Source organism: Haliaeetus leucocephalus, unplaced genomic scaffold (genome assembly GCF_000737465.1).
Source record: "Haliaeetus leucocephalus isolate CR32 unplaced genomic scaffold, Haliaeetus_leucocephalus-4.0 Scaffold295, whole genome shotgun sequence".
In the NCBI taxonomy this organism is placed as follows: Eukaryota; Metazoa; Chordata; class Aves; order Accipitriformes; family Accipitridae; genus Haliaeetus; species Haliaeetus leucocephalus.
This window is the reverse complement of record NW_010972731.1, coordinates 1,178,046-1,189,009: the sequence shown is the minus strand read 5'-3', so window position 1 is coordinate 1,189,009 and position 10,964 is coordinate 1,178,046. Positions and strand designations below refer to the sequence as shown.

Here is a 10,964-nt window from a genome sequence, read left to right as displayed (position 1 = left end):
AAGTAGCCTTCCACTTTAAACTTGTTTATATGGCTCAGTTTGAAATGAAATAATTTGAGGAAATACCTGCAACATTTCAGATAACATATATATGTGTGTGTGTGTGTGTGTATATATATAATAAACAGATATATTAAAAGTGTAAAACCATGGAATATGGAAAGGTCACCACTTACAAGAGCTCCATAATGAGATTAATTAAAGAATTACAGCTACAGTAAAAGGAGGGCAGATGACATTAGAAACAAATTATTTTTTGTTTAAAATCTTCCTAAAACATGACTACATTTCAACCACCTTTGGTGAAAGGGGCGGGGGGGAGAAAGAAACTCTCACATAAAACTGATTAATTAATTCCTTACAGTTTACTGAGCTGAATTTTCGTAAATAAACCAGAGGTGCAGTCTCTTAAGAAATCCATTAGCTATTCGCACTACGTCTTTTCCTAATCCAGCATTATTACCTACAGTACATTTTAATTATTTTTTTTGAAGCCTTGTGTAAGATGTCCCATTTATATATATACACCCTTTTCAATATTTTCCTTGGGAAACTACTCAGTCCTGCAAACATGCATGCGATTGTAACTTCATTTGTGGCCCCATTAATAAGGATCCATTAGAGCACATGACTATACTCATATGTTTATGTGTTTACGGACTGAATTCCAAGAAGTTTCACAGTGTAGCTGGGTTGGGGGGTTTTTTTGGTACTGAATTTAACATTTTTCCCTTCCTCAATTCATTCTGCTTTGATGTGATATGATTATTTACTTTGATACTACTACACTCAGCCATCCTTCAAAAGTATGCAGACTAGACTTCCCCTATTCAACTTAACTTGGTAAGCATATTTAGTTTTCGAATCCTTCCTCATAATTCAGGTGGAGACATATCACAGCTGTATAAAGAGCAACTGACTGCATTTCCTTGCTTCTTGGCAGTATGCATCTGTTCCTGCTCTAGCGCTACTAAAATATGCAGCCTGTTCTCCCCTTTATCTGCAATCTCATTCATAATTTCAAGGATTCTTCAGTGACAGAACACCTACATTATGAGTTCTTCAGCATGTTGCTGGTTGCATCTTCCCAAGGGAAAAGATTCTTTCTACGGAAGAAGTATTTTTAAAATCTCTCAGTATAGGCGAGTAATAACCTACTGCCAAAGGATAAATACAGCTTGAAAATCGACTGGAATGTAAAGGAATATTCCCTCCTGTATCTGGAAATCACCCCCCACACCCCCACACTCCCACCTGCTGTGAAGATTAATTTCTGTCTCAGTTTGGTTTAACTAGATTTTCCACAAACTGTGTACATTCACTGTTACAGAAGTATCTTGCAAAGCCAAGGCTATGGTTGATCTGTAAGAACTGCTATCTAAGAGGGTCACATTTGTTTTTGCCATAAACCCAGGAATATCTATTTCTTTTACTATTTTCCCTAAGAACAATGGTTTTTAAAAATAAAATTTTACAAATTTTACACAGGTAAGAAGAAGAAAAGAAAGCCCTTAGGAAATAAAATAGCTGAAAGTACTAGAGAGTGTATACAGAACCAATTGTCTTTCCAACAGCACATCATGTCAGTAACGTGTTTTGTAAGTGATGAATGAAGATTTAGGTATTTTCATTAAAAAATTTAAATATTTTCAAATTCCTTTCATTGTAGGACAGGTACTTTTTCATTTCCAGTGATGTCTCATCAATACTGCATCTGCACAGCAACGCACGGCTCAGAATCACAACTAGATAGGGTTTGTCCACTGCATGGAGGCACAAATCAAATTAACCAGGTCGTTAACCAAAAAGCGAAGGCCAATTTCTTCTTGGAAACATTAAAGCAAAAATATGACTGGAGCTATGTAGGAAACCAGCTAGAAAACAAGAAAATGAAGCAAATTATGTCCAGTTTCAAATGGATGTTTTAGGCTGCAGATATTGACGAAATTGATACGGACAGCCCTAGATAAATGCACACTGGGAAAAGAAGTTCTCCTAAACAGACAGTCTCATGGTAGATCATCAGCCTCATGAAATCAAAAGCAGGTCTTGCTATGTGTGCACCACAGTGTCACATCCTGCTGAACATGATCCCAAATAACATGCAGGTTATTAAGCTACCTATTTAAATACGTTTACATTAATGTAATTTCAGCAAATTGGAATAATAAAATCAGAAAGGACATAATCTTCAAAAAAAAAAAAAAAAGCCCCAGCTCATCTGCCATTCACTCACATCCTCTGGAGGCTGGTTCTTCTGTAGAAGGTAGTATTTTTAAAAAATTCTGTAAAATATTCTGGAACAAATTTATCCCATCAGCCGTGCTATATTGGGGACAATTCTCTTTCTCTCTACAAGTCTAAAGCTGTGAGCCACTAAACTGAGTCTTGAGTGCTATGCTTCTCTCTACATTTTCAGTCTGAAAGTAGAAACTGTTAAGAGTAAGGACTATCACACCTGAAATATAGATCATTTTGTGGAATGTAATGTTACAGCAGTGGAGCAGTACAGCAAACAAAATGTCAACTAAGAATACTGTAGCTTTATGATCTTAGGTAAAGGCTGAAAGAAACACACCTCTTTCTTTACACTCAAAAATAAATTTACCAGGCATATGCATTAAAGAGGTCAACAGTCCTGCAAGATGCTATTAATTTATAAAGTAATTTTCATGCAAAGTTTTCACATTTTCTATCCCTTTTCAAGACTGGTAATAAACAGTATAAAAGACAGTGAAAGAAGAATAAAGAATTACAAACAAATTAAAAGAAGAGATGCTTTAAACATGCTGTGAAGTGGGGGGAGAATCAGTGGTTTATATGAGGCTACATTATACCCTGGCCTACCAAACCAAGCAGACATACCATGTAGGGTATGGTTTCACATGACACAGCAGGCAGAGGACAGATTAGCTGATCTAAAAGTGAGCGGCCATCACAAATGGGCAGTTTTCCTTCCCTCTGTTACTGTTGCACCATTTCCCTTATATTGGTTGTAAGGACTGGGTCATTACCAGGCAAGTCAGTTTATCAGGCTGATCCAGCAGAAAACTAACCCGAGGGTCAGCAGAACAGAACTGAAGAGCAGTTCTTTGTCAGATCTGCCAGCTGAACCAACTCACCGTGAAGCCATGATTGCTAGAGCTGAGAAAAGGAAAGGATGGCAGAAACCTTGGTCCAGGAAGGACAGGACTGCCTTTTTAATGGGGAAGTTGTTGGATCACATTAGCTGCCCCATAAAATCATACTCTTGGTCCCTACTTGAACACACATCCCCCCTCCCCCCCCCCGAACACACCCAAAGTGTTTTGTTCTTGTTGTGTTCTAATGAAAACTAAAACTTCACTATTTGTTTCAATAATGTTTTAACACACTTTCTGAAACCAGAAAAATAAATTAGGCATACTTTTGGATTTTTTAATTACAATTGGTTTACATTTCTAACTTCCTTTTAATATCCTTTTTAAATATCACGTTGGTCAAGATTATACAAACATATTTCATAAAATTATACATCTTTGCCTAAAACATACCCATGAAATAAGGTATACATAGCATTGTCCTGAAAGACACAACAAAACAGAATCTGACTGTTAGCTCACATTAACCGAGTCTTTGGCTGATATTTTCATGGAAGGTATGCTGATCTTTCTAGTAGTGTCAATAGAATCGCATTACTGCTCGAGTCAGCATTTTCTAAAAGCTATTTGGCAGCTCACCATTCATCCCCTACAGTTAGATTCAACACTGTTTACAACATCTAATAAACAGGGTTAGAGTCATATACAAATTTAAGAGATACTTCATTGTTATTCTTAATGTAGTTAACTTTGTAATAAATTGCTTTATCTCTTAAAAAATGTTTTTCTTCTTTTTCTTTTGATCATGAAGCTTAATGCTTTATTTGTGACATCTGAGTTTCTAGTAACAATAAATGCTTTGTCCTGCTTGATGTGAAGAGCTCAGTGGTTTAATTAAAGGGGATTAATTGAATTAACTGAATTAATTAATTCAGTTAAACCAAGTGCGCAGAAAGACAAGGTTAAGAAGTAGTTGCATTATGCTATTCATTATTGTATGAGTGCTCACTATCCACTTCAGCGGAAAGTCAGCTGGGTTAGATCAAATCACTGGTAAAAGCAGTTTAAACTAACCTTGCTAACTTTACAATGAATTAGGGTTTAATGACATTAATAAACAGCAGAATAATAATAGCAGAAATAAGAGCAGCTGGAGCACTAACAGAATTAATTATAGCATCACAGCTGAGATTGATAATGAAAACCCCTGGATGGTAACTTCTCAAACTAGTACAGCTGTTTCCAAATAGCCATCTGTCTGGGCCCCAAGGCTATTTTATGTATGGATACTCTTAAATTAACTTAGCAGAGCTCAGTTAAGGAATTACAGAAACAATGTGATAATATTGAAAGCTAATGTCATATAGCAATATGAACTTGCACTGGTTTAAGAAAAAAATTGAAAAGGGGCAATTTTACAGCTTTCTTTGAAGTGGTGAAACAGCTGTGTGTCCTAGAGTCCTAAAATAATTGATTTGATGACAGGAAAGCTCCATGAGAGTGATTAAAAGGAAATTTGTTTTTCCTTTTGAAACAATTGGCAAAGAAGGCAAAGGAAATCTTACCACTACATTACTCTGAAAAAAAACATAAATAGAGTTTATGGAAAGATTAAATTTCTTCAGAGACAGGAGTTTTTTGGATCAATTCAACTACCAAATGACACAGTCCACTCCACCCTTAGTCCCTACTTTTCTTAGTTGCAGCATTTTGAAAATGGTTTCATCTTGTCCTCTGAAAATGCACTTGTAATTTTCACCTTTAAGATTTTACATGCATGGAAGACTGTAAACTATGATTATATAATAATCTACTATCATATACGTCCTTTTTCACAGTGGTAAATATATAGGTTTATTTCTTAGAAATAAGTTGCAAAAGTATGCATTTGTAACTCTTACTAGTATCGTGGACAATGGAACATGTGAAAAAACATGCCTTGATGAGATGATGTAAATACTAACAAATTGAAAATAGAGAGTCTAAGACACAAACATGAAACTTCAATCATTTAAAATGAATTAGCAAGCCTACTAGGTCAACTTCTATCATCACCTTCAGGAATGCAGTTTTTCAACAATTAACACTGACGAATTAAACACGTATTACAAAGAGAAGAATTTGGCTTTTATTTTTTAAATTTATAGTGAGATTAATTTTATCATAGTAAATTTGGATCCACTGTTTTCAGATCTTCAAAACCAGATCTATTTATGTCTTCTTTTTTTAAAAAAAGCCCACTTTTTTTTTCCAAAGTAAATTCTTAATAAACCATAGTAAATAGGGTATGAAATCCCACAAAGACTTGAAGAAAACCTTGGTTGCTCTGCCAAAGTTTTCTTTACATATCAGTCAAGTCTGCTGGAAGACAACTTATGTCTCATAGATTTTATTTTTCATCATTTTTTGTACACTGTTACTAGTTATGACTTTGTTTAATCTTCTAACTCTAAGCTACTAAAGCCAAGAATTCTACTTCACTTACTGCATACAAACACCCCATATATATACACACACACACACACACACACAAATGCAGTTTTTCCCTGGTGTGATGTATGATTTTGCTCCTCAGAATGAATTCTTTCAGCTATAAAATATCTCATAGACAATTCCATGGGTTGGTAAATAAAACCTGATCTTTTGTGGATTAAAACTGCAATATAAATATGAATAAATGTTTGGAAAAATCTATGCAGCCCTTATAACAAACTGCTATCGCAAAAAAAAAAATTGTGACAGTCTTCCAGTTTTGGTATTTGTACTATAATGTATATTGCCCTGAAGAAAATTCTTCTTGTTCTGAACATTTCATAATTAAGTGAAGCAGTGATCAAAAGGTCCTGCACATAGCACAGTGCAGACACACAAAAGCATGTCAGATCATAACACCTTGCAATATATAATACTGTAATAGCAAGGCAATTGAGGAGGCCATGCATGATACATAAAGGAAGGTTTTGAAAACAATGTCTCTTGAAAAATTACTCTTTTAGGACAGCTTTGGTATCAGCTGACTCTTAACTGTCTTTATGATTTAAAAAACTCTACCCTGAGAATTCTGCAGACTGAATTCACGCTTGGGCCTTCACAGCTGAAATACAACCTGCAGGAACAGCTTTCGTTGTGGTCCTGCTGTTGGTGTAGACATGCAGAACCGCTTTTGAGGTTGTCATTCATTACTGTCTTCGTTAATTATAAGCCTGCCTCTCAATGGATCTAAATACCTACTCAAAGAAATCTATTGCTATTTGTATTGGTATCAGTATCAGTGCAGGCTCCTTCTTATGACAAGAACTCCTAACACTGGGAAGGAACATTGGAAGAATGTAAAGCATTTTGAAGTGTACCCAGAACACCAACTAGTTCTGCAATTGGAATTGGAAAAACAGATTTCGCCACTGGATATTTTCTAATGAACTCGGGGTGTAACACATATAGTATAAATCTTGCAATACTGCAATGGAAGCAGATTTTACTGGACACATTCTATAAAATAGCATGATGCAGCTGAAGCTAGCCAGCAGGAGCTTCAATCCAGCTCACACAATTTCCCCGGAGAACATGCAGAATGGCTGTTTGGGCAGGAAAAGTACCTCCAACAGGAAAATGCTTTTCCTTGCACTTGCAAACATGCGAACCACAAAACCACTCAGTAGCTGCTGCTGTGTCTCTCATCACAGGGAAAGCAGCAAATCTGGAGAGACCCCTCCCTCTGTGCAAGAGCTTTGTCTAGCAAGGCCAAAGGTAAGGTAAAGGACAAGGTAAGCAAGGAGGAGTTGCTGAGGTTGTCCAGGTCCTGGGGAACATGGTGGATGCAGTACTTTAACATGATTCTCTTAGTTGCAAACATTAAATCACCATGTCGTACCAGCTTGTGCATGTGACTGGCAGGTGAGCACTGCAGAGGATTAAAGGAGGCGGCACAGAGAGGCAGCTTTTTAACAGTGAACACTGTCCTAGCGGATAAAAGTTGCCACTGATTCACTTCATGTTATGTGACAAAATGTGGATTACTTCAGCAATCAATTTAAAATGTTTGCTCCCAGTACTGCCTGGAGTTTGCTGCACAGCTGTTGTGCGAGAGTGGGTTTAAATACTGTTCCACTTTACACAGTAGAGGAGAAATTGTGTTACAATAGCACCATGTATTAAGATACTTATTGGAAAGATTTATACTGTAACTACTGAATGCTGTGTTCATTAGAAAACACCCAGTGGAAATACCTACTTATCCAATTCTGATTGGAGAATTAGTTGGTGTTCTGCATACACTTCAGAAGGCTTGACAGCAAACTTAACACAGTATAATTGCAACATTACCCTGACTAGATGTCCCAAAATCCAATGCTATCCAACAGATATGCAAGTACAAATAGAAAATAATAGAAAAGAAGTTTAGGCAATCAAAGAGTTGCCAGTGGGGGAGCTTGAAAACATGGAGGACTTATCAATTTACAACTTTGTGTTTGCTGGTATTATAAAAAGTAGCCCATCTGGAAGTGCGGGAATTTCACACAAGAAAGAGTCTAGCATTTGTTTAAAATGTTATTATTATCCCCAAGTGCCTATTACATTTATTTTGTGTGAAGGAAAAAACATAAAAATAAGGAAAACTGAAAACAAGGGGCTATTTTGTAATCCCAGTTGTTATAATGATTGTTACTAGTAACAGACTTCTCTTCCACATATGTGAAAGGAGAAACTCCTTTCACCTTTAGGCAAAAAAATTTCAAAATAAGATTGCAAGCAGAAAGGGAAATGTGTGGGACTTTCATGCCATCCTTTTAGGCTGATCTACTTGTAACTAATGATAGATAGAATGGATGCACAATAAAAAGTGAAAGAATAATTGCAGTGCGTCAGGTTAATGACCTGACTTCTGTTAATTCCTTTGACATTTACAGAGCATGGACTATTTTATAATTAAAATGCTTCATAGGGAAGTTTTAGTTGTATCATCTATTAAAAAGCAGGACAGTTTTGAAATTAACAATATCCACACAAGATTTGATGACTAGAGTTACTGAAGAATTGCAAGGCTCTAGTCACTTACAATGAGCTCCGAATGCTACAGCAGTGATGTTAATAAGTACTCTTTATGTATGGACTTTCTTACTGTAGTTTCTAAAATAAAGGATACTGTGAGGATGTCAAACACTTAATTCCAGAATCCCCTATTTTGTATCTGTGCATGAGTACAATAACTCAATTTAATTAAAAAGGACAGTTAAGTTGCATAGAGAATAAGGAAAGAAAAAAAAATTTGAGTGAATACCCAGCAGGACGTATTCAATGTCTCAGCTTAGACTTAAAATGTGTAGAAGTTGGACACCTGAAGGTGAACCAACGAAACAATGGCATGGTCTATAGAGGCACCAAAGAGAAAGAGCTCCAAATGGTGACCTACAAATATTCAATGCTGAATGAAAAGCTGCCTAGGTCATTAGGCAACATAGGACAGAGGCCTCCCATTAAGCTGCCTAATTCCAGATTGCTTATTGACAATTTTCTGTCACTTGAAATCCAGAGTTGTAGATTTTTCTGGATAGTAGGTATCTAACTGACCAGGACTCAGCATTTCAAAACCTTTCACAGAAACCTGATTCTAAATTCTTTCACCCTGCAGGGATTCAAATATATGTCTTTTCTTTCCCAGTGAAGTCCCATGAAAACCAGGCTCAGAATGAAGGCATTGACAGATGTGCCTTTGTGTACTGAGCTCGAGGTCTAAACCATGACTTGCCCCTGGCTTTTAACTCCTGCCAATCACCTGGAGATTGGCACTTCCTCAGCCATGAACAGTAACCAGGTATGAGAATACCATCTCATATTCTGCTCAATTTAACCAAGCTGTGGGCTGCTGAAAGTCATTATCCCTCTCTCCCCCCAGTTCACTTTCTCCTTTGTGTTAGATACAGCAATCATCTGGCAACAATGTTGTGGAAAACTAACCTGCCCCATACCAAAACCTGCCACTGATCCAAACCCATGGTGCAGTTACACAATCACTAAAACCGATGCAAGAACCAGAGAGTGGGATCAACCTTTTTGGCAGCTCCCAGTTTGATCCAACTGACTGTGTGAAACTGCACCCTGAATGCTCTTAAGTAGTTCAGGGCAAAGATCAGCTATCTGACAACACATCTGCAACAGTGCCATCAGACTGAAGGACCACACAATGGTGACTGGTACAACCTAAGTTTCCCTCTCTTCAACACATGAACAACGTAGCTGAATGACCTCTTTTCACCTCCATCTATTGGTGTGTAGTTCACATCCCTACATGTATCACGCTTGAGTCCAGCCCGCAGAGGCTGATAACATGTAGGAGCTAGTGAATCCTCCTGCATTAGTAGACAAAGAGGCTGGGCGAATAATCATAATTACACCACTGTGCCTCAGTAAGTGAATGATAACTTTGGCCCTGTCAGTAAAGCTTTGTCTACAATCAGGGCAAAAAGGAAACAAATTACAGTGTCAGTTCTTAATCTGGCCTCATTTCCCTTGGCAATTATATTGGGTTGTTTGGGTTTGTTTTCTTTTTTTAGAACTGTACAGGTCAACTTCTGCTCTAAATAACTACAGGAAAATGCCAGTAGAACATTTACCAGATAGAAATCCCACAGTTCAGAAAAACTGTACTACAACCCATCTGGTAAAAATCAGTATTTAAATGTAGTGTGGCTGGTAGAGGTCTGATCCTGCCCTAGGAAATACTGTGCCAGCACATTGTCACAGTCCTCTGAAATTATTGAGTTTTGGCCCTGTACTGTATTCTCCGTTGCCGCTTTCAGCTATACAGGCAACTAACTTACTCTAAGTAGTGACTGCAAAGAAACAGCCAGGCATTTCCACCTGACGTTATCTTCTCACTTGGGATTAGTGTCCTACTGCGTGTCCTATTTTTTAATGAAACTTGAAGTATAAAAATTCAACACAATGTAAAAAAAAATTAAAATACACAATTTAATTCACTTACCTTTGGCTTCCTGCTTAGTCCAGAATTCTTTCACTCTCTTAAAAATGTTTTTGTCCTCTCTCAGTTGCTTTTGCCACTGACGTAGCTCTTGTACTTCACTATCACAGCGGACCTGGGAAAGGGAAAACAGAAAATGTAACTAAAATTATTTATGTTCATGTTACCCAAGATGACAATGCAATTTTTTTCATGGGCTGTGGCTGGGCAAATACGTGACATCCATCCTTTTTGCTGGGCCTTATATAAAAGCACAATCCCAGAGGTTTACAGTTTTCAACTTATACAGAAGTAAAACCCACATAATTGACAGACCCCATTGAAAACATAAATATGCCAATTAGGGGATCATTTTGATTACCAAGGACTCCTGAGAATGTGACTGCAGTGAGATGCTTATTCTTTGAGTTAATTAAAATTTAAAGCGTTATGCTGAAGGGTATTAGTGCCCTTAGAAAACCACAACACTATAAAATCAACCCACTGACCAATATAATAGAGTAGAAGAGGAGCATGAAGGGTTGTACAGCAGGAAATTTATTCCAGCAAACTGATTCACACCTGCTATCAGCTGCAAATAGGCTTACTGACAATCCCAGCCATGCAATTTTCACAAACAGAAGAGCCATTAATCTGTTATTTAAAGTAATTGGAATGAATTACATGATATCTATTCTTTGTCAGTCAATCACCCCTATGAAGGGCATAATTCTGCTTCCACATAAAATGACAAGAGTCACAGGCCTCGACTCCATTTAAAATTTAAGTTGAATTCTTCTATTATTGCTTTTGTACTGGTGTAGATCCTACTAATATAAGAAAGAGCTAGCTTTGCATCAACAGCTTCTACCACTCTGCTACTTAAACTTGTTCTGAGCAGGATTTGATTAATTAGCAGTGTGTTA

At 37.0% G+C, this 10,964-nt stretch overlaps 1 protein-coding gene across 1 annotated transcript in view; it reads right to left on the bottom strand.

Moving 5' to 3' along the window:
- Positions 1-9,481: 9,481 nt before the first annotated feature.
- Positions 9,482-10,964, bottom strand: part of IQCK (IQ motif containing K) — a 28,877-nt gene continuing 27,394 nt past the window's right edge. The window contains exons 8-9 of the mRNA XM_010570569.1: positions 10,063-10,174; positions 9,482-9,525 (exon numbers count right to left, since the gene is read on the bottom strand). Of these exons, the coding sequence (XP_010568871.1) occupies positions 9,482-9,525; positions 10,063-10,174 (156 nt within the window). The remainder of the gene's footprint in view (positions 9,526-10,062; positions 10,175-10,964) is intronic.